Genomic DNA, 24,194 nt, shown 5'->3' with positions numbered 1-24,194 from the left:
TGCTAGGGTTAGAAAGGGGTGTCTCTTCCAGACGCCCCTAACCCTAGCATGGACTGAGTCCGTACGAAATGGCGTCAGCCGTTCCACACGGCCGCCGCCATCTTGACATAGCGGACGCGCTGCGTCTGCACGTCACACCCCAGAAATGACGCCACGAGTACGCACTTTGGCACTTGCAGCGTCTCTTCCAGGGCCCAGGAAGGAGCACGAACTTTGCAGCGTTCAGGAACCGCGCCGTTTGGCTGCTGCAGTTCCTGGATGCTGCAATCGGCGGCGGCAGCAGACCGCCACTTTTTGGCGGTCTGTAACCCACCTTTGTGAGTATTCTTTACACACCTACATAGGATTTTTAGCTTTTGTAGGCACTGGATTTTGAAAGTATGTATGAATAATAAAACATTTTGAAAGTATGTGTGAATGATGTACACCCACAAATTCTCTTGCATTGCAATTTCCTTAGTTCCAGAGTGATTTTGGTGGATCAAATCACCTAAATATTCTCAGCCTGAAGGGATGCTTCCAAGCAAGATCACGTTAGGCCCTAACAATTCCATTCCAAGTTACCTTTGGGTTGTTAATCCTCTTATATTTTTCCATTGCCACTTCCAGTTTTTCCTACTTTTTCAACTAAAAAATCCAATAAGGAGTTGGAATAGTGATCTGGAGTTGGTCCATCTGGAACTGGCTGAGGTTGCCCAGAAATGTCAACACCAATTTCTTTCTTTCTAGATCTTGAAAAAGTCATGCATTGAAATTCTGGCTGCAGAACCTTCCCGAATCTGTGCAGGAGGTGAGTTTAAAGTCGATCCTTCCAGCCTTCCTTGCCCTTTTCAACAAGCAAAGCTCTGCTCTGGACCCCACAACAAACTCCAACTCCCAGAATTCCATAGCCTGCAGCCAAGGCAATTAAAGTGGTGCCAAATTGGGTTATTCCTCCAGTGTGGATGCAGCCTATGTTTCTCTCTCATTCCCCATGGGAAGGCAGATGCTGGACTTTCAGCCATCTTTCGGCTCTCCTTGGGAAATTTTCCAGATGCAACTTGGCATAGAAATGCTCAGAAATTCCATTTGTTTCATGTCTGCTTACATGAAGTTGATCTATATTAGGAGTGTTGTTCGGTCTTTTCATTTAGGTCAGACAGGCTATGAAATAGCAAGCATCATCTGTAAGGCTTAAGAATGCCTATTTGCTGGATATTTTTGTCATGCAAGACCATTTTCCCACCGTCTCCTTCCCCATTTCATCACCTAGGCCATATTTGATCACATTGCATCATCCAAAAACATTGAGGCCCTGTGAAAACATTGGCCAAATTCACTTTAAGCTAGTGGAATGGAAATCCCTGCTACCACAGTTGTGTTTGTTTTTTTGAAAATGTGTGTGCAAAGCAGGTGTGCAAGAGGTTGGGCAAGTGTTTGCACAACCAGTTGCCCAAGTGATTACAGATTCAGTTGCCAAAGCAGGTCTACAATGGGCTACACAACTTTTCTGGTCCACTTTGCCCAACTATAGCTGTGGTTTCGTTTGTGCGATCAGTTACAGGATTGTTTGCACAGCCTCATGCACAACCAGTTGTGCAACTTCTTTTCACATCTGTATGGGCAGTGAAAACATAGAGCCTCAGGCCCCATGCCCTTCAACTGTCCCAGTTTGGCAAAGGCAACCCAGATTAATCCTCTGCCGTCCCACTTTTTCAGCTGGTTTTAAAATGTCCCAGCTTTTCTCTCTACGTCCCACTTTTCTCCATTGTCCCAGATTATTCCAATTGTTGCATACTGGGGCCTCGTTCCCATTTAAAGAGAAATCGGTGTACGATCTGAATCAATGGATCGATTTGACATTGGATGATGGTTTATACTACACTTGCCCTGATCGCATTTTCTGGCATCAAAATAACCCACTTGTGGTTCACAGTCACGAATGAATCAATTTAAAACGATTTGGCTCCAGCTGGCCAAAGGGCAAATTTGAATTGATTCTGATCCGCTTGCGGTTCACACTTGCATTGAATCTATTTGGTGGAAAAGATGCAGAAAAAAAATCAGTGTCAAAACGGTGCAGGTTAAATGGGTCTGGTGCATGCCCCCCGCTCACCAAATCACTTCAGAGAATCAATTTAAGTGGGAACCAGGGTTGTCTGAACTGGTTCAAACTGAATTGTGATCCGATTTAAAAGCTAGTGGGAATGAGGCCTGAGTTCCAAGAGCAAAAGTACTTTGCATGCAATTAACCCAGGATTGGGGAGAGGAGCAGGGGCAGAATCTGGCCCTTCCCTTTAGGCTCAGGCAAAAGCAAACTGCTGCAGCCTCTCCTTGCTTGTCTGACCTTCCTTGTTAATATTTTTGCCATCTTGACCACTCTCAGATGTTTCTTGGGCACATGTGTCCTAGTGCAATATCAGTGGATATACAGGGCCATATGTCTGCCCAACTTGGGAGTCCAGAAACAGCAAATTTGGAGCTTTTTTGTTGGAGAAACCAAGAGAGGATTGGCTCTTCCAGTTCCCTGACACCTGGCTGGAAGGATTTTTGCCTTGAAGGGCCCCCATTGTTGTCTCCCTACAACGGCCGGCTCTCCTGGATGCTCAGCCATCCAACTGTGAAATGTGCACCGAGTGACATGTCCAAAGGTTAGCCCTGGTCCTATCTCTCTCACATGGATGGAGCATCTTTTGGTGCCGTTGCATGTTTCCGCGGACGAGCTCAGCAGCCGGAGGGAAGGGGGACGGATTTGCCTGGCTGGTGCGCAGCTGATCCTTTTGGGATGAAAGAAAGAGTCTTGGAGCCAAGCCCAGATTCCTGAGTCAACTTGTATTCTTCGGAGCGGAGCATCTCCCCCGAGGCGTGTGTTAGAGAGCGGCCGGGACCAGTGGGCGTCCTTTCTAATGAAACTGCAGATTCAGCAGAAACCGGGGTCACTTTTTTCTTGCAAAAGACATTTTAAGTGATAACAGCGCACTCCTTGACGGCCTGTTTACTTCTCTTTGTCTAGTTTCATGTGCTCAGGCAGAGACAAAAACTCACAGCTGCTCTGTAGAAGCTGCCTATGACACCAGAGTGCATTTATTTCTGCTTTCTGGAGTGCTCTTCTCTCTTAGCCGGAGGCGTGTGTTTCCATACACAGACATGTAAATGTCAGTGTAACTTACAGACTGGCTTCTACCAATGTAGTTACAATAGTCTCCTATTCGAGACATGCTCATCCGTTCCCCTCCTGGAAGCATATCAAGTTTCGGAGGCAGCACTTTTCAAGGTTAGCCTGGGTTGCTTGCTTAATCGTTTTTTAAAATGTATTTAATGTATACCATCCCACCTTTCTCCCAATCTGGGACTCCAGGCCGCGAACAACAAATTTAAAACAGTACAATTGTCCCTCCATATCCACAGATTCTTTATCCATGTTTTTAGCCATCCATGGCTTGAAATTATTAAAAGTCAAACCTTGATTTCCCCCTTATTTTATATAAAGGACACCATTTTACTATGCATATAATGGGACTTGAGCATCCACAGATTTCAGTATCTATGGGGGGTCCTGGACCCAAACCCTAGTGTATATCAAGAGCCCACTGTACAATTCCAAAGCCTTAAAATGTAGATACAAAGCTTAAAAAAAAAACAATATTAACCAGTTTAAAATGTTACACATTTAAAATTAAAATGTACAGCGGCCGCTTGCTATCCACTGGGGTTTGGTTCCAGGACTCTCCATGGATACCAAAAACCATGGATGCTCAAGTCCCATTAAATACAATGGCATGTCAATTGTTGTCCCTTATATAAAATGGTAAAAGCAAGTTCTGCTTATTGGAATTTATATATTTTTTGGAATATTTTTAAGCCGCGGATGCTTGAACCCATGGATAAAAAACCCGTGGATATGGAGGGCTGACTCTATTAGAAAAGTTACTCAGGCTCACTTGGACTTGACATGCCAGCTTTCATTAATGTCCATCAGATGGAAATAAATCTGAGGAGAGTTTTCTGGTCTAGATGTTTTTGTGTATATCTTTGCATGTATTTGTTATGATGGAGAGCATCCTTTGCATCACTTAACCTTTGTTTTAAATAATAAAAAAGATAGAAAGCAAGAAATGTGAGAAGCAACCCATTGTTTTGTTTTGTGCTTTCAGAATCATTCCAGGTTGTGGTCACAGGGAATGGCTTTCGTCATGCCCGCAACGTGGACCGAGTCCTTTGCAGCTTCAGGATCAATGAGTCGGTCACACTTAGTAAGTGGTTTGGTCAATCTTCCTTCACTCTTTGAATGACTAATGGTACTTGCCTTGCGCTTCAGCATTCACGTCTATGGAGATGGGGTTTTTGACAGTGGATCCTTGCAGAAAGCAGGAGAGCTCTGGGCCTCCTGTTGCCCACAGTTTGGGTGTGAGAAATTTCAGGATCAAGGCAGAGACTTGTGTATTTATTTCTGTTGAAATAAGCTAAGATCCATAGGCCTGACTAGATAGAGAGGTCTGCCTGCCAGCTAAAAGGCACCAGACAGTTATCCAATTAAGCCTTGTTGTTGTTGTTGTTGTTGTTGTTGTTGTTGTTGTGTGCCTTCAAGTCAGTTCTGATTTATGGAGACCTTAAGGCAAACCTGTCATGGGGTTTTCTTGGCAAGATTTGTTCAAAGGAGGCTTTGCCATTGCCTTCCCCTGAGGCTGAGAGCATGTCACTTGCCCAAGGTTACCCAGTGGGTTTTATGGCCAAATGGGGAATTGAACCCTGGTCTCCAAAGTCGTAGTCCGGCACTCAAACCACTACACCATGCTATGGCGGAATTTGGCAACTTGGAAGCCACAGCCAAGAAGACTCTTTCTCATGCCCCCATCCAACACATTGGATGCAGAGGGCCAAATGTAGTAGTATTAATAGTAGTAGTTGTAGTAATAGCAACAACAACAACAACAACAACAACAACAACTCCTGCCTACATTGCTGCCACAAGCATTGACTCCGCTCTGGGCTTTAGAGTCCACCCCCAAAATAGGTTCAGCACCATGGATACCTCCTTTAAAGCTTGAATGAGAAGAGGATTCAAAGTGTGGATCCCAGTTGGAAAGCCAATGAACCCAGTCTGCTGGTGTGCGGCTGCGCATACACTTGGAGGTTGGCACATTCTTGTCTAATAGTAGGCTATCTCGATGGGCAGGTTGTGCATGCCGCGTCTTGACATGTTAATTAGTAGCCTAATTAATTGCTCCTTTGAGTCATCCATGGACTTCTTGCTCTTTTTTAAGTTTCAGCCCATTGCTTCTCCTTCTGCTAGAATGTGCCCATGGTGCCATCTTGCACTGTTTTTCAAAATCCCACATCAGAAACCCACCTTTGCCATAAACTGGAGGTGGGCTGGGTTGGGTTGGATGGTTTTTATGTTTGAATCCAAGGGACAAATTTGGATTCGGAAGAGATCTTGGGCCTTCATTCCATGCTGAGGTGGGGCCAAAGGCAGTTTGGGTGGAGGCGAAATGCAGGTCTAACTTAATTTAAGCCTATTTAGATATAAAACGGAGCAAGCCTCAGCAAGTCTTCTTGGAAGTAAAGAGGAGAAAATGGCTCACTTTCGCATACCAAACCTCTTTGTGTCATAAATAGCCAATGCTTGTTGCTTCTGTTGTTGTGCCTTCAAGGTTTTTCCAACTTATAGCAACCTTATCATGGGGTTTTCTTGGCATGTTGTGCAAGGAGTACGCTTTTTGTTTTGCTGTTGTTGCTGGCGGTGTCGAAAAGTGCCAGTCTTCTTACCATTATTATAATTTGTGTATTTCTTGTTTGCCTTTTTAAGCTGTTAACATGCTTTAAATAATGTGGTTTAATTCATGTTTATTGTTGATTTGTTGTTGTTTTCTGCCTCGATCAATGGGGAGAGGCGAGTAAGAAATAAATGTTGTTGTTGTTGTTGTTGTTTTGGTTCTTGGATTTTTCCCCTAAATGTTTTCTAGCCCTGGGTGGTGGAATCTGTGGTTGCAGGTATGGAAAGCTGACTGTACTTTAAATCAGACAAAAGCCCTAAAAGAGAAGGGGTTGGGCCTTAATTGCGCACGGAATAGCAACTTGCACACTGTTTCATGCTCTTGGTCATGTGTACTTGAGTAACAGTAAACATGGGTAAGCCTTCGCTCCACGACAAAGAGCCACCGCAACCGCAAGGGTTTACAGAAGGGCTTCTGGAGGCTGGAAAATGAACCTTGGCTTTTAGATTATAACATCATGTTCTGGATAGATATTTGATTTATCGCAGCGACTTCCTGAAGATGCAGCTGGTTTACTGTAAACTTTGCCCTGTAGCACTTTGGATTTATGGCCGCTTAGAAGTCAGTGTCCTTTCAAGAAGGATTGGGGCTGTTTCTTTTAATGATCAACTACTGTGAGAGCTGCAACATTGTGGGATTAGTTTAATGAAAAATTCCCTTGCAAAAAAACCCACAACACAATATTTTGCACAGAAAGCAGTGTCCTGCCTCTGCAAATATATTCCACAGAAGTCCAACTCAAGGCAATAATCCCACCAAAGAGCACTTTTGGAAAGTTTGACCCAGTCCCCCAGGAGAAAGAAAAACCAATAAGCTCCTTTCTCAAAGCAGAGAATAAAACAAGCAAATTTGGGACCAAGGATAACATTTGGGATGAATCATTTAGCAAAGGAAGCGCCTGCTTCGTCTGTGGTGGCATTGGCCCCCCATAAAACAGCTGGACCCAAGAAAGCCAAAGGCTGCAGTTCTTGTGGGAAAAGGGAATGATTTTGCTGATATAGGCAAACCGACATGAAAGCTGCAAAAGGATGCAAGGCGGGTGAGCGCATTCCAGGTAAACCAAATAGGCTGAGGACTGAAGCGCATGATAGTCTTGTTTCAAGGGTTTGCCTTGGTTGCCTTTTTGCCTTTGAATTTGAGAGACATATTTGAGTTCAAGAGTTTGCCATGCTTCCTCCTTTGCCTTTGGATTCAAGAGTTATCATTGAGTGCAAGAATCCACCAAACAGTGATACCTTTATCGGCCGACCGAAATGCACAACATACTTGTTGCAAGCATTGTGCATTTATGTTGGCTGATAAAGGTATCACTGTTTGGTGGGTTTTTGTTTGAATTTACTAAATGGCCAACACAGCTAACCCTTGTATATTTTCATTGAGTTCAAGAGTTTGCTTTGATTCTTCCTTTACCTTTAAATTCAAGAGTTGTCTTTCAGTTCAAGAGCTTGCCTTCCATTTAATATGAAGATTATTAAAGCATCCGCCCCAAAACTGGACAAAATATATATTTATATATTGTGCTTATATCCTGCCTTTCTCTCCAAATGGGATCCAAAGTGGCTTGCAATTGATTCAAAGCAATAATAGCTAAAAGCTTTTGTAAGCTTGAGTAAGTCTATGAAAGCTTAGTCTACGGACATTAATGCAATTAACTTCTTTCTTGTCTCAAAGGTGTGGCAAGATCCCTTTGCTTACACATCCAGACTAACACAACAAAGCCTTTTAATTCTAACAATCGAATAAAAGACACCTGGCCCTACTCCAACAGCAGTCCCTTTCCATAGAGACATTTGCATCCAGTGACCAAGGATAGCCATTTGATGCCGGGTGATTCTAATGGGAAACAATTGAGAAGATGAAGCTAAAAACTCTCTGTAGATAGAAAATACAATGCCAAGGAGTCTGGAATAAATCAAAACTATTTAGTCTAGCTGTCTGCTGCATTCAGTGCAAACCCTGGTTAAGGGAGCCATGTTCTTAGCAAGGTGAGATCATAGAATCGCCAAAGGTTCGTTTCATTATAACCCTTTCCCAGGTAGATTCTGCCATTATCAGGAACATAGGCTGCATCCACACTGCAGAAATAACCTAGTTTGGCACAGCATTAACTGCCCTGGCTCAAGACTATGGGATTCTGGGAGTTGGAGTTTGTTGTGGGGCCCTTCAAATTTTAAACATGGCTCTCATGTCACCCCTTAACCATCTCTTCTCTTCCAAGAGAAACTCTGGATTCAGCATTCTCTAAGCTGCTTTCTAACCAGCTCACTAGAAACTTCAGGGATTTAATGCAGAACTGAAGAACCAGGTTGAGAGATCACAGGCTTTGAAGATTATATTTCTTTAATGGGTGTAAATCTAGATAGAGAATTTAGTGCCGGAAAGGGCAATGCGACCTGTTAGGAGGCTGCTGAATGCTCTCCTGCAAAAGCCTCTGCTTTTTTCCAGGAAGATGTCAAAAGTATTCCTCATGAAGATGTTGGGCTCTGTTGTTTTCCTGCCAGGAAGGAGCACAGTTTTCTCTTGCGTTGTCTTTGAACCCTTGGCGCGCATTAACCTTGGAGCACCACCTCCGTTGCTGCATTCCTGAAATGGTGCCGCGACTCTTCTTGGCTGCCACTGGTTTAAAAAGCAAAGTTGAAGCCAATTAGGAATGGATGGGAACCTTATGTGGACCGTATATAGCTCCATTGTTTGCCAAGTCCTTTCCAGCATCTGATTAAATGAAAGGCAGATAAGGCATAGCCAGGCGTCCTTTTAGATTTAGATCAATCCAATTGAGAGGGAAGGGAGCATGGAGAAAATAGGGTATTTTTTAAAGACTTGGAGCTTACTAAGTTCCCATTGATTCAAAGGGGGACTTGCAATTGTTGGGACTTGCAATTGGATTTATGCCGATGAGTCTAATTTAATGATCCCTGTTGCTCAAAGCAGTTGAAGATTGAAGAGCTTTCCCGATCCACCGAGGATGAAAAAACCATGTACCAATAGATTTGAATCTCCCGCTGCCCACCTCTCTTGTGTGTAATCCACTGTCTGAGGGTTGGTGTTGTTACCATTGCATGCCTTCTTGTCATTTCCAGCTTATGGAAAGCCTAAGGCAAACTATCATGGGTTTTCTTGGAAATATTTGTTCAGAGGGGGTTTGCCATCTGAGGTTGGCAGAGGCTTGCCCATAGTCACTCCATGGCTGAGCAGGGTTCGAACCCTGGTCCCCAGAGTCCTAGTCTGGTGCTCAGGCCACTATGCCAGGATGGTTCTCAGCTCTTCCAGTTCCTCCATTCATCCTCTTTATTGGTGAAAGCGTTGAATAGCCAAGTGAGGTTGAGAGAGTAATGGAACCACCTCCGTCTATGGAATACCCAGGCTTGGCACAGATCCACGTCCAGCAGGGCTTTTTTCCTTCCAGTAATGGCACTACTTTCTTAGTTCCACATGGAAATGTGTCCAAAGTTTTGCTGAAGACAACACATGTGTTGTCAATTTTGAAAAGGGGAGGAATAAAAAGAGCAGGCAGGGCAGTGGAAGAAGCCATTAGAGGAAGGATTTCGTGTTTCTTCCACAGTTCCTTTCCCTATCTGCCGAAACAGCTATCCCTGGGACATAGCTGTCCATATTATGAGCCCTCCTCCCATCCATCCATCCATCCATCCATCCATCCATCCATCCATCCATCCTTTCCTCTCCCCAACTTGATTCTCAAGGATCCAACAAAAATGCTGCCGTAATGAGCTTTGGCGACTGGAATATGCACAAAGCTGATCTATAGCAAAGCTGGGATGTTATGGCCTGGTTTCAGTGTGGTTTTCATTACAGCATCAGCAAAGCACTCCTGTCTCATTTGATGGAATCTCAAGTAGGAGATAGTTTTGTTTTTTTGGCTTGGACAATGTGCCAATTTCTCTTTCTTTCTGCTTTCTTTCTTCTCCACAAAAGGAGCTTCAAAGCAGTTTTTTAAGAAAAGAAAAGTATTCTTTTAGACAAGGTTTTCAGAAGAAAGGGAAAATTCTGTGCTGCTGCTATGGCTTAGAGCTGGAAAAATATCTGAGCCAGGATAAGCAAACATTTCTGGATGCTGCGGAGATTTCCAAGGTATCCTTCGCAGGCGGCTTGCCTTGTATTAGCAAGCGAAGATGGCAAGGAAGCCAATGAAATGGAAAGATTCAAGGCTCAACCCACCCACACCTCCAAATTGAATGAAATATGGAAAGAAAATGCAATCGTAGAGCATGGAGAAGGCTTTAGCTTTAGATTTCATAGGTGTGTGTATATGTGTTGTGTTCCTTCCAGTGGTTTCCAACTTATGGCACTTCTGAGGTCAACCTATCATGGGGTCTTCTTGGCAAGATTTGTTCAGAGGAGGATATATATATATATATATATATATATATATATGAGAAATATGTGGATATTTTTTGAATGGTTCTCACAAGCAAACAGTGGGTCTCTATGAAAGAAGAGATGTATCAGTGAAGGAAGAACTTCCCCAGTTTTCAAGAATGGAGGCATCAGTGAACTGAAGATGGCAGTTTCTTTAATGTCACAGTGCCAGTCCAGATGTCAACTTTCCATCTGCAATCTGGCACTGAATCAAACATATGCTTTACCATTCAGAACCAAATTTTGGAAAATCTACCTAGCAACTGTGTACAACAACGCAGAGCAAATCAATGGACGCTATTGGAAGTCTGCATTACAAGGAAGGCTCAATCTGTATTACTCTGAATACTGCCCACAGGTCAATGAGGACCAGGGTGAAGATAGGTTCTGGTTTTGGAACTATCAGCCCAGAATTCACCAGCCAGCATGGCCAGGAGGAAATAACTCTCCCCAGCTCTGGTTGGGATCAACCACATCCTGCACAGGACTAGACTTTCTGGTGTCTGATCAGGAGTCCCCAGGTGCTATACAGTCCTAATAGACTATACAGACCTAATATTCTGTGCAAGCCCAGTCTTTCCAAGATCTGGCCATGTGCCGCCAGGTCCTATCATACCTCCAACTCTCCTGATTTATTTTCTATTACTTCAGTTGCTGCAAACCAGGTTCCCAATGCAAAAGTGGTCTGCACTCAGTTAATGCAGATGGGAGGAGAGGAGAGGAAGGGGCAGAATGCTTTCCCTGTGGGTTCAGCCAAAAGCAAGCTGGAGCAGCCTCTCTTAGCTTGTCTTTCCTTCCTTGTTTATCATTCTAGCCATCTTCGCCATATGTCCAAATGTTGGAGGGCATGTTCAGTACATCCCATACATGATTAACTTATCCAAAGTCCTGGTTAAAACCTCCCCAGGTCCTATATGGAACGGACTTCTCAGTGTCACCAATGGGACCTTGCTTGCTACTAAGGAAATGCTCTGTGACTCTCCTTTCTCTCTTGTCCATCTCTCTTCCAAAACAAAAGCCTAGAGAGGCTTGCATGACTTCTGCTTGCTCTAGAGCAGCGATTCCCAAATTTTGGTCCTCCGGGTCATTTGGACTTCAGCTCCCAGAAGCCCTACCTAGCTTGACCAGTATTCAGGGATTCTGGGAGCTGAAGTCCAAAGCATCTGGAGGACCAATGTTTATGGAACCACTATCCTAGAGTATGCCATAGGGAAAAAGAGGAGAATCAGACAGCAAGTTTTGAGTATGCCTAAACCTTTGAGGCCAAATCTGTCCCCTTCTCTTCACTGTTTACCAACATTTCCAAAATAAAAGAGAGAAAAATCTGGCATCCCTATTTCAGATGAATGTTTTGGTTTCACAACATGGTTTTCCAGGAAGCAGTCAGATGGAATTGTGCAAACTAATCTTTTGTTTGTCCATAAGAAGGGAGGGAGAAACCCAGAAAAGCATTTCTTGTTTGTGACCAAGCAAAAGCGTTTTGCCCAGAAAGCAACTCTTTCCTTGCCCTCCCTCTGCTCCGTCTAAATCCGTGCCCCTTTGGGATTGCCAAGAAGAGCAGATTTAATGCAAGGGAGACAAACAGCCAACTTGCGAAATATATCTCCCAAAGTGGAAGCACAAGGTCTTGAGTCATGACTTTGACAAAGAGGACCATATCCTCAACAATGTCACAGACAAAAGCCAGGACCTATGTGGCCAAAATAACAGCAGGCTGCGGTCAAGATGGCAAAGGTTACTAATGCCCTTTGTCCCCATTGAGATCCCTCCAGACCATCTTAACTGGCAACAGAAGCCACATCTGAGAACAAAATATAGGCATGTCACTCTAACATTCTCACTTTTCTTATGTGACTTTTAACATCTTTGCCTGATGGAGCCAGTGGAGCTTTGAAAGCTTGCATGGTGTTGTTGTTAGCTGCCTTTGAGTCATCCCAGACTCATGGTGGATGAGACGTCTCCAAGGCCTCCGTCCTCCACTGCTCTGCTCAGGTCCTACAAGTTCAGGCCCATGACCTCCCTAACTGAGGCCCTATACAGACTGGCAGAAAGCGCCAGCCTGTGGGCAGAGCCAGGGCACAGCGTCCTGATGCTGGGTGCCCTGACTCTGCACTCATGGTGCCATAATGGCACATGCATGATGCAGTGCCAAAGGGGCATTGAGGGCACAAAGAAGAGCTTTTTGCAGCTCCTTTCTGCACTCTCCAGGTGCCAGGTTGTGGCCATGGCATGAGGTTGCTGCAGCCCTGATCCGGTCAGGAAAGAGGTGGCTGCATGCCACCCCTTAGGGGCAATCTATATAGCCCCTGAGTCTATCCAACTGGCATGCAGTCCTCCTCTCTTTCTACTACAGTCTACCTTCTCTAGCATTATTCTCTTTCCTAATGAGTCCTGCCTTCTCAAGATGTGGCCAAAGTACGACAGCCTCAATTGCATGATGTGTTTTGTGCTTTTTATGCAAAGAGATCTTGTAGCATCTTTGAGACTTAACAGAAACAAAGACGTTGGCAACATGAGCTTTCGTAGACTTAAGTCATGAAAGTTCATGCTGCCAGCTTCTTTCTCAAAGGTGCTACAAGATCTCTTTACATACTGATTTTACAGACTAACCAGCTATATCTTTGCATTCTGCCACTTTTAGTTGGCCCCATAAATGTATCACTGTCATGTGGATTTTTAATTTGGTCGTATTTTTCTGTGTGGCCAATGTGGTCCCCCTGAATATGCTTCCTGGGATGCCATGGGAGAAGCCTCAAAGCTTCCAATGCAAAATTATTTGAGAACGGTTGCGATCAAGGAGATGTGAAGCAATCCAAAGCTGCTTTTCCGCCAGCTCCCTATAGATTGCAAAGTGCAGGTTAAGTCATAGAAAATAAGTTGCTAAATTTTTCTTTTTAAGACACCAGAGCATTTAGAGGAGGGGATATAAAAATAAAGTAAACCAGGCTGACGTTCTCAGGAACGGTTTCCATTGCTCGGGGGAGAAAATATGCTCATGTTCCCATCACCTAAGAGTGATCTCAGCCTTTCTGAGCCAACCACAGAGAAGGCGAATGGCATTTACAAGTTTCTCAGAGGGCAGAATACTGAGATAATGGTAGAATTATGGATGGAATGCCTAAGAAGGGATTTGGGAGCAAGAGGAGATGTTTCAGGGAAGCTTCTTGGAGTCTGAAGGACCTTTTTGGATGCAGGCTTGTCCTACAGTGGCTTTCGTGGTGCCAGGACTTTAAAAGGTGGGCAGTGGCTGGACTCTGTAGGAGAAAAGAAAGTGCTAAGGAAATCTTTGCTTATCTGTGGCATGGATCCAAAAGGATTACCAAATGTTCAGAATCCTGTTACAAATGTGTAAATTCCGCCATGAAAGTGGTTGGGCATTTTTTGTCCAATGCAGATCTTGTGTTCAAGGTTGTGCAAGTGGAGCTGCACATGTAGAAGCATTGTGGATGCACCAAACATGGACCACTCAATGTGCATGAGATATTCATTTGGAGGTCCATTGGTTTCATGTTCAAGTATTGACTCAGTTGCACAACATTGCCATTCAACACTTGGGTAAAATTGGTTTTAATTTGCAACTCCTTCAACAGCCTCAATTGTGGGGTGCAATCTTCTGCCATCCCACTTTCTCAGCTGGTTATAAAATGTCCCAGTTTCTCTTCCATCCTCCCACTTTCCCCGTTTGTCCTCAACTACCTTTAGTTACTGCAAACCAAGTTCCAAATCCAAAAGTAGTTTTCACTTCGTTTACTCAGCAGAAGGAGAGCGGAGGGGAGGAACTGTGTTCTTCCCAGGAGCTCAAGCAAAAGCAAACTGCTGCAGCCTTTTCTGCTTTCCTCATTTATAGCTTGCCATCTTGACCACACTGATATTGCTTGGCTACATGTGTCCCGGTTTTCATTTATAAAATGCTAATATGAATTTAGTGTATTAGTTTGTTACATACTTTAAATAACCTGAAGGCACCAAATCCTGTCTAATCTTGGAAGCTAAGCAAGGTCAGCTTTGTTTAGTCCATGGATGGGAAGACCAGGTGCTGCAGGTGGTATTTCTGAAGAAGCAATTGACAAAACCACCTTTGAGGATTCCTTGCCTAAGAACACTCTATGAAATTGCATTTTGCCTAAGAAAATTCAATGAAATTCACGGGGTTGCCATAGGTCAACAGGCAACATGAAGGTGCATAAACACACAAGCATCTTTAATAAAAGCTTTTATATCATATAGGCTATACTTGGTTTTAATTTATGGTAGTGAGATGGCATATAAATGTAATAAAGGGTTATGTAATCAATGCATAATTCCAGATTTGGAGATTTCTATAATAATAATAATAATAATAATAATAATAATAATATATTTATAGCCCGCCTCTCCCTATGGATTTATATACCATCCTGATTTCTCTATACCATCCTGACAAAGAAGCTCAGCCACATTGTGTTTTTTGGGAGAGTCGGTGGGCTAGTAAGGATTCTTAAAACATGGACTAATAACTTAATTGCAAGCTATGCTTTGTAGTCCTGTTATTCGCAAATGCCCCAGAGGGAAACTCTTCCATACAAAGGAAATGGAAACTGTCGTGTCACATGTGGGTTTTTATTCTTGACACGCAAAGGCTGGATGCTCAAAGGCAGATCCTGGTGCTTCTGAGCAGAACCATCCCTCAACTCCATCCCAGCTGGTCTTCATCCAGACCTGTTTACTACAAGATGCTTTGGGTTCCTGCGTAACCGCATTGAGAAACACAAACAGGGAATCTGAAAAAGGCAGCCGTGTCGGACGTAATGCAGAGGAAATGAAAAGCAGGCTTTTGGGGCCGAGGTGGGATTAAGGCTGCTCTTCACGAAAAATCTGAGGGTTAGGGCCAAAAGGTTAACAAGATATTATGATCTTTTCCAATTCGGCCCAAGACTTGCCTTGAATTTTTATGGGATTTGGCTTGAAAGATCGTGGCAACCAACAGTCTCTTCACAATGAGGAATTGGATGCATTTGTATACCACCATAATATGACTTTCACTCCAGTTTTATCTGTTGCGGCTCCATTTTATGGAATCCTAGGATTTGTAGATTTGTGAGATACATAGACTCCTCTGTTGAGTCTGAGGCACTGGAGCTCTCCATAAGGGATTCGAAATCCTTCATCAAACCATTGATCTCAGGAATCTGTTGAATGGAGCAGTGATATGCAAACTTTACAGCACTCTATAAATAAATGTTAATCATCATAATAACAATAATATGAATATGAAAGTGCTATGATTGGGAAGTATAGACAAACCCCTCCGGAGTGAAGACCCCGATATCTACTAGACTAGAGAACTGATCTGGAATGAGAACTTGATCTTTTGGAAAGGCGGTTTATAAATACATTTATTATTATATTATTGTTATCTCATAGGAAGGTGGAGAGCATCAGGTAATGTGAGATCAATGACAAAGTGTCCTCTCTAGTCATTTTCTAAGTCCTCCAGAATGATTATATAGTCTGCTTCCAGTGGAAGTTGACCATTGAGGACTGGAGGACCGAGAGAGAACATTTCTCTAGGCATTTTCTAGGTCCTCCAGCATTTGTGTCTTTCTGTATCCTATGAAACCTTAGCTGCATCTGCACTATAGAAATGGTGCAGTTTGGCACGGCTTTAACTGCCATGGCACCATGCCATGCAACTCTGGGATCTATCATTTTGTGAGATGTTTAGCCTTCTCTGTCTGATAGCTCTGGTTTCACAGCAAAGTACAAATCCCAAGATGCCATAGCATGGAGCCATGAAAGTTAAAACCCGGTTAAACTGCATTAATTCTGCAGCGTAGATGCAGCCACTGAGCACAGCCTTGCAAATCTAGCATACCTGTAATTGCAATGGAAGTGGATTGATATCCGCAAGGGCTCATGATAAAATGTATCAGTCACAAAAGTGCTGCTAGATTCCTGCAAGCACCGTTTGCATTTCAACTGGAGTGGAAACTCTCTGTTTTAATTTGAGAAAACCGTGTAGCAACGCAGCCAGGGCTTTATCCCCGGGAGGAAAGAATCCTGCCCTGATCATTAGGGATCCACAGATCTATCTTTTGAGACCATTTAAGCAGAGACATGATTCTGACCCACTTTGCACTCATCAGGGGTGGAAGCGGCCCCAAAAGAGAGGGAAGATTGCCCCTTGTGTCATTCAAAAAGGGAATTCTTGTGGCATTGGCTTGTCTGGCCAAGTGGAAGGACATGCACGCAGTTGCAGAGCCTGGCGTTGTTTCTGCAAAGCATCCAAGCTAAAATAGTCAAGCCAAGTCCCACCGGCCGTACAGAGGCTTGTGTGCCTTTGGTTGCAAGGTCTACACTGGCGTCTTGCCTGCTAGCTGTAACTAGAGGAGACCCTTTGAAGAAACTGTTAAACTGTGAGTCAAAATATAGATAAACCCAATATATTCAATAGCCTCAGAGTATCCCATAACAGCAGATGTGACACTCCCTAGATATAGTGCAGCAGCAAAGGCAGAAATAGGGGGGTTGATGCTGCTATTGTTGACTCTGACTAACTATGGAATTCTGGGATTTGCAATTTTGTGAGATATTTAACACTCCTCTGCCTGAAAGCTCTAGTGCCACAACAAACTACAAATCCCAGGATTCCATAGCATTGAGCCATGGCAGTTAAAGCCGTGTCAAACTGCATGACTTATCGGTGCAGCTGAGGTTTGCCATTGCCTTCCTCTGAAGCTGAGAGAGCGCTTACCCTCCAACTGCCCTGATTTAGAGAGACATTCCCAATTAATGGTTTGTGGTCCCACAAATACCCCATTTTCCTCCTTTATCCTCTGCTTATTTCAGTTGTTGCAAACTGGGCTCAAAATGTAAAAGCAGTTTGCACTTAGTAAGGTAAGGGTTGAATCTTGCCCTCCCAGTCATCTCAGGCAAAAGCAAACTCTGCAGCTTGTGTCTTCTCCCTCAATAATGGCTTTTGCCATAACTCTGATGTTGCTTGGCTGCATGTGTCCACATTTTCATTTGTGAAATGCTGGAGGATCTAACAGTGTAACTTGCCCAAACAGTTCAATATGGGAGCTTACGCATGCTTAAGTCACCAACAGGATTCTGGCTTGCAAATAAAACTTTCTTTCAGGTTGCCTTCTGGAAGGAACTATAGCTTCCTGACGTTTGATTTGATGGATGCACTGTTTTCCCTTGGGATCTTTCATTCCTCCTTTTAATTTCACGGAAACATCAATGAAATTTCACCAAAGAATAATATAGAAATGCTAAAGCTGTCATTATCAGAGCTGAAATTACCCGCAAACATTGCGTTCTCAAACTCACACCGGCTCAATCTGCACCTTTTCTGCTTCTCTTTCCAGATGAGAAACCGTTTGTCGTAGAGGATACTTACTTACTCTGCCCTGCACCTGTCTTACGAGAAGTTGGCATGTAAGTTCATTAGAACTTTTACTCATCCCATTTCTATGTTTCATCCCTTCTTACTATATATTTTGTGTTAATTACAATTTTGTTCCTAAATGTCAAGGATCAGCAGTGAAGTGTGGGAGCTGCGTTCTCCCTTGGCACTCTCTGCGAGCCGCGTGCGCAGCCAAAAATGCACAAAGTAGATATTAAATGAACAAACCCAGGTTCAAGTGCGAACCAGGGTTTGCAATCCGGTTTAAAAGGTAGTGGGAATGAGGCCCAGGGTGATATTTTGTGGGTACCATCTGTCAGTCTGGATATTGACTTTATTTTTCATCCTTCCTTCCAGGGAAGCGGCTCTTCAGGTCAGCATGAACGACGGCCTGAGTTTCATCTCCAGCTCCGTCATCATCTCCAGCACACACTGTGTAAGTGCTTTGCTTAGAAATAAATGCATCCTTTGGAAGAGCTGAGCATGGCCTCAGAGCCTCCATGCGAATGCCGCTGCCTTGCGCAGCCGTGAAGATCTCCATTAACTTTAATATGAAGGTCATGCAGAGGCCGACCGTTCTGCATTCTCAGATCTGGCCGTATGTTGAAATAGCATGTGATTATCCCCTTCTTTGAGGGATGAGTTATTTCTCTGAGCCAAGGAACATACCTTGTTCCCAGAGCTACAAATCTGGTTTCTACTGATATTTCTACAGATCTGTTTTCAAAATAAAAAGGGGTCCAGGCCATTTTGGGAGTGGAATTGTTAAACCTGCGGTGAGATATAGATAAACGGAATCGGTTAAAACCCTACCAAGTCATAGGCTGAATTCTATAGGTTTGTCCCCTCTGGAGTAAACTCATTTGATCAATGGCTGAATGATAAGCAAACATGCTGCTGTTAAACGCCATCAAGACAGCTTTGACTTATGAATGGGAGACCTCCAAGTCACCCAGCCATCCAGAGCCATGCCCAAGTCTTGCATTAATTGAGTCTATCCATCTGCAATGCAGTCTTCCTCTTTTCCTACGTCTTTCCACTTTGTCAACTGTTATCATTTTTTCCTAATGAGTCCATGTCCAAAGTACAAAAGCCTCCGTTGGGCCATTTTGGCTTCTAGGGAGAGTCCAGGACTAATGTGCTCCTTGTTGTTGTTGTGTGCCTTCAAGTCATTTCCGACTTATGGCAACCCTAAATTGAATCTATCATAGGGTTTTCTGGGGGTGACTGAGTGGGGAATTGAACCCTGATCTAGAGAATTGTAGTCCAAGGCTCAAACCACTACAAGGCACTGGCTCCTAAAAGAAAATTTACTGTGCCCATTTTTGATGCACCTCAATGTGTCACTGAAACCACAAGAAATGTTTCTTGTGGGCAACAGAGTAATGAATGAGAGTTTTAAACTTTGTGATGCTGTCGTAAGACTGATGGGCATTGCAGTCTGTGAGGTCACTTCAGCCTGTCTCTGCTGCGCATCATGCATTTAGGCTGGTGATTGTCCTAGATCCAGGTTAGATAGTAAGTTTCCTGCAAATCGGGGCCTTCTTGGTGGCTGGGATTGCCTTCCTTGGGAGACTGGAATGGCCCTCTTCTTCTTGCCGTCCTTTTGTTTTTATTCTGCCAGGCTTGTGAGAGATGGAGGATGTTAAAGATAGGGCTTGTGAGAATATGCTGCACTGTTTTAATTATCCACTTTTTAAAGCTCCTTTTGTAAAATTTTAATTTGGATGTTTCAAAGTGGTTTTTATGTTGTCATTAGTTTGTGCATACTGTGTGCCTTCAAGTCGTTTCTGACTTATGGGGACCCTAAGGCGACTTTATCCTGGGGTTTTCTTGGCAAGGTTTATTCAGAGGTGGTTTGCCATTGCCTTGCTCTGAGGCTGAGAGAATGTGACTTGCCATGGGTCACCCAATGGGTTCCTATGGTTGAACCAGGGATTCAAACTCTGGTCTGCAGAGTCGACGCTCAAACCTCTACGCCAAACTGGCTCTCTTGTCGTTATTTTGCTGCCATTTTAATGTTGCTTTTAAAAATTACGTTATAATTGGGAAGTCCCATTAGGTCCTGTTTTTAGGAAAGGAAAGGAGGAAGTATAAATAACAGTTAATAATTACAACCATCATCACCTTCTGAGCCAAACATGGATGTCTGGCAAGGCAAAATGGTCCAAGCTGCTGTTACAAATGTACTTTAGATCAGGATACGTTTGGTCCAAGTGGCAACAGCCAGAGTCCTCTCAACTGGCCACCTTCCTTCCTCCTTGTCCTTTTCTGGATCTGTCCAACAAAATCTGGCTTGTGGCTTCCCGAAAGAGGCCAAGTTATATAATACTCTTGCGGCTGGTCTGAAGGGCTGCCGCCCCCGAATGTTAATTCCCAGGGATTAGAGAAAATTGAAGTGTGCCTCGTCATTCTCTTTTTCAAAAATCTCAGGGAAAGAGATTGCCATCCCCAGCATCTTTGACATGATTGATGCACATTGGTCTCCAGACCTGCCATGCGCATCACTTTCTGTGGTGCTTGCCAAAGCGGAGAGGCTGTTCTATCACCATTTTGCTCTTCTGGAGAAGCATTTCGTAATCCAGTGCAAGCGCTTTGCTGGTAACTTGCTCTTGTCAGAGGAGAACTCTCCATGTATGTATCATAAAACTAGGGCTGTCTTGAAAACAGAAGGAGGGAAACCAAAAAGGCCAGGTTGGATCAGGGCCCAGTGAGTGTGAACATTTTCTGATTTGATGGTTAAAGATTGGTTTTTCATGTGTTAGGAAAACCCAAGAGAGAGAATCTTAGATAGCCAAGAGCCTTTGCATTTCTATCTTTAACATTATCTTGCACTCAAAATGCACAGGGGTTCATTGCATAGAAAAGAGCATCTTGTGAGCAGAAAATACATTTTCAGTGGCACTCATAAGTTTCTTGCGCAGAACATTTCTGCACGGAAAGTGCTGTTTTCTATGCAAACACACATATGTCGTTCTTCAACAGAATAGTTATCCAAAAGGAAACTGTCTTCCAAAATAGCAGTTTTCAGTGTCATTCTCATTGCGAGGAGACAAATAGTACAATTACTATTTAAATCCCTAGCCTTGGCCAACTAGTGATGTTGTCTTCATGAAGAGAGCAAAGTTTGGGATTCGTAGTCCAAAAGCCCACATTTTTCATGCTCTGGGTCCATTTAGCTCTGTATCGTCTCCTCTGACTGGCTTTCCATGGTTTCTGAGATTGGAGCCATGCCATCCGTTTCTGCAGCAGCCGGGGATTGAACCTGGGACCTTTTGGATGCAAAACATGTGCTCCGACCTGGCTTTGCAAAAGCACTATAAATACACAGTGCATTTGTTTTCCTTGACTGCAGTCTCCCAAACTCCCTCCTTTTATCTTGTCGACTTAAAATATCAGTTCATAAACATTAGGAGAAACTCGATACAACAACCAGATTAGCATTCCTTCCAGGCTTACACTAAAGGATGGAAACTATAGGAACCTCTTTGCGTTTTATGAATAGAAAAAGGGATCATGGAAGCGCCTTCCTCCACACCTTTCGGCAACTCTCAAGAGTCGAACCTCTGCGCATTATCTTAAAGTACCAGATTCTTTCACCTGGAGAGGTCTGAACGATTGGGCCTTCATCTCGAATTTGAAAAATAAGTTTCAGAATATAATTGTTTTTCTCCTGGTGAGTTATTTGTTTGTATGGGAAGATTCAGCATTGATTCAATAGTCTTGTACATGGTGGCAGTGTCTTTGGGAATGGTAAAGCTCTGTGCTTTAGATTGAATTTAATAGAAGAACCCAAATGCAGATCCCTGTCTAGAGAATATATCTGGCCCTCTGGATCTCTGCTTTCAAGTTCAGCATAAAGCCCAGCGTAGAGACTCACCGTTCAGGAAAGGTCCAAAGATATGGCAAAATTTTCCCCCCAGCACCCTGTGGACAGAATGGGACAGGCTTTTTCATTTTAGGTTTCTTTGGGTGTTTTTCAGTTTGAAATACAGCGGGGCCTGGGTTATCTGCTGGGGTTTGATTCCAAGACCCGCCTGGATAACAAAATATAGATGCTCAAGTGCCATTAAATGCAATGGCAGAGTCAAATGGTGCCCCTCATGGGAAAATCAAGGTTTGCATTTTGGCATTTATATCTTTTGGAGTATTTTCAAGCCATGGATGGTTGAATCAATGGATAAAGAATTTGTGGATATGGACCGCTGACAGTCTTCTCTTGGTGAGGAGGCGCAGAGAGGAGAGCAATCTGGTTAATAATAATAAAAATAATAATAATAGTAATATATTTTTATTTATATCCTGCCCTTTCCTGTAGGCACAATAAATTACAATACAGTAATACAATAATAAAAACCAATGCACGCATAAAATACAACTCTAATACAATACAATACAATACAAATAATTGGTCCTGTATAAATGGTTCTTTAGGTTCCTCTACCTTTAAAAGAGGGGCGAGCAAGGTGTACCCCACTGGTTGCAGGTGGCCTCCAGACCCATTTTGGGGGACCCACTAGATCCCCTAGGCTAGGGGTAAAAAAAAAGCAAAATAAGTTTAATTGGGGGGGGGGATATTTTTTGTTCCTGCAATCCCAAAATGCCTTCTGGAGGGATTGTGGTTCTTTTCTGTCGGTTTTTCCACACGCTCCAATCCAATTTAGATCCAAGAGAGGCCCTTTTTGTAAAGATGCGGTGGACAAAAAGTGCCATCCACTCACCTCCTGTTGCTGTCCAGACCTTTCCTAAGCCTAAAAGGGCTCCAAGGAGGTCTTCACACTTGGAGGGAATGCTCTTTACATGTCCTAAGGTGCTTTCAGGGGCATTTGGTCCAAAGAAAATATTTTGAAGGAGGAGTGCAGCCCTCCAAGGTCTCCCAGGAGGCTAATGCAGCCCCCCTAGACCCCCACAAGTGCCCAGCCTTGCTTTGCAGCAATTTGTAACTTAGGGCCCATACAGACAGGCCAAATAAAGCTGCTTTGGGTCACTTTGGAGGTATACTGTTTAAATGACACGTGCACCTTAAGAGGCCAGAAGCTGCATTCCAGTCCTTAGGACTGGAGCATGGCTTTGGAGCGGCTTCCAGCCTCTTAGGATGCATGCATCATTTAAGCAGCATATCTCCAAAGTGACCGAAAGCAGCTTTATTTGGCCTGTCTGTATGGGCTCTTAGTTTACCAAAGGGCTTTTTAGCTGAATGGACTGAAGATGTTGAACTCTGCAGAAGGAAGCGTTGCTGCTCCAAGGGCCTGAATCACATCCTGGACCAGGACTTATGTAATGCTCCTTGGATGCCCTGATGCTGGGTTGTGTGTGTTTATAAATGTGGGTTTTCTTCCCTGCACGCACACACACACACACAGACACAAGGCGCACCGAAACAATGTCCTGCCTGCATCACGAGGATGAAGACGACTTTCCTTTCTTCCAGGAGGAAACAGCAGCTTTAATTTCAGTGATTCCTTCAGCATGAGTCAGGACTTGCCAGTGGTTTGGAGGCAGTTTGTGGAGAGGTCTTCTGACTGCTAGAGATCAGTGCCGGGGCAAAGAAAATAAGTTTGGGCGCATGGAGCATCCTCATGCACTTGGCCTGGGCCATTTTTCATGACAGAAAGTGCGATGGGGCAAATGTAGTGGGAACCATGATCCGATGTCGAATCAATCCATCGATTCAGATTGGAGACCGGTTTATCTGTCTGTGGGAATGAGGCCCCTGACTCCAACCAGAATTCAGATGGGATGAGCTGGGAGGTATTATTCTTTGCTTGCAACAGGAGTGCTAACTGGCCCTGTTCCTGAATGCCTGCCTGGTCCCTGTTGCTTTGCAAACAATCCTCACGAACTGTGTACCTCTCCGGATAAAAGGGAAGCACGTCCCGTCTGGCAAAACAAGAAAAGAATGAATGAAATGTGTATTTCAATAACTTTCGTAGCTCCAAGTCTTGGACGCGTCCCTGTTGCTTGGAATGCTTGGGGCAATTTGTATAACCTAGAAATGGCACTCTCCCCGCTCCCTGTCAGCTGGATGCTGGCGTGCCGCGAAGTCTGCAATCCGCCATTGCCATCTTCCTGCTGATAAGGCTCAAGTAGAAGCGAGCTACTAGGTGTTTGGTGACTGTAGACTTTATGTATATTTGCAGTCTTAACAAGGGTACGGTCAGCGGTTGGGTTGGGTTGGGTTGGGTTGGAGAGCATGCGGTCAGGAAATACAATCACATCTGAAGGACATCTTGGAGGAGTAGCTGCCTTTCCAGCTGAGAAGGTGCGCCACATCTGGGAGCCAAATCCCCCCATCTTCTATTCTCAAACTCCAAGCCATCATTGTGTTTGTGCTATGTGCATGCTTTATGCACATGGATGCCTTGTTTTGAACAAGAGTGCAAGGATGTGTCCTCTGTCCCTTGACACCTGGAGTGTCTTCCCAGCACCTGCCAAGGTCTGTGGGGCCAGGGAATGGGGAGGGCAATAGGGACTACCTCCCACCCCTCAAGCAAAAGGGACTATCGCCCGCGTCTGTCGCAGTTCACTAGAGAAGTTCTGCATTCCCACTTACAAATAAACCGCTTTGCGATCCAAATCAATGGATCGGTTTTGCAGCGTGGTTCATGCTACATTTGCCCCGATTGCATTTTCTTGCTGAAAAATGGAATAAAATAGCCCACTTGTGGCTC

The 24,194-nt window shown here is 44.0% G+C and overlaps 1 protein-coding gene across 1 annotated transcript in view; it reads left to right on the top strand.

The window, feature by feature from the left end:
- The window catches only part of LOC149306670 (anthrax toxin receptor 1-like), a 73,935-nt gene that overhangs the window by 24,582 nt on the left and 25,159 nt on the right, over nucleotides 1-24,194 (top strand). Inside the window, exons 9-12 of the mRNA XM_089537424.1 lie at nucleotides 730-790; nucleotides 4,134-4,232; nucleotides 17,486-17,555; nucleotides 17,881-17,959. Of these exons, the coding sequence (XP_089393550.1) occupies nucleotides 730-790; nucleotides 4,134-4,232; nucleotides 17,486-17,555; nucleotides 17,881-17,959 (309 nt within the window). The remainder of the gene's footprint in view (nucleotides 1-729; nucleotides 791-4,133; nucleotides 4,233-17,485; nucleotides 17,556-17,880; nucleotides 17,960-24,194) is intronic.

This window comes from Sceloporus occidentalis, unplaced genomic scaffold (genome assembly GCF_023333645.1).
Source record: "Sceloporus occidentalis isolate IW3139 unplaced genomic scaffold, rSceOcc1.0.p SCAF_9, whole genome shotgun sequence".
NCBI lineage: Eukaryota > Metazoa > Chordata > Lepidosauria > Squamata > Phrynosomatidae > Sceloporus > Sceloporus occidentalis.
The sequence above is the reverse complement of the archived record's forward strand: the minus strand, read 5'-3'. Positions and strand labels throughout refer to the sequence as shown.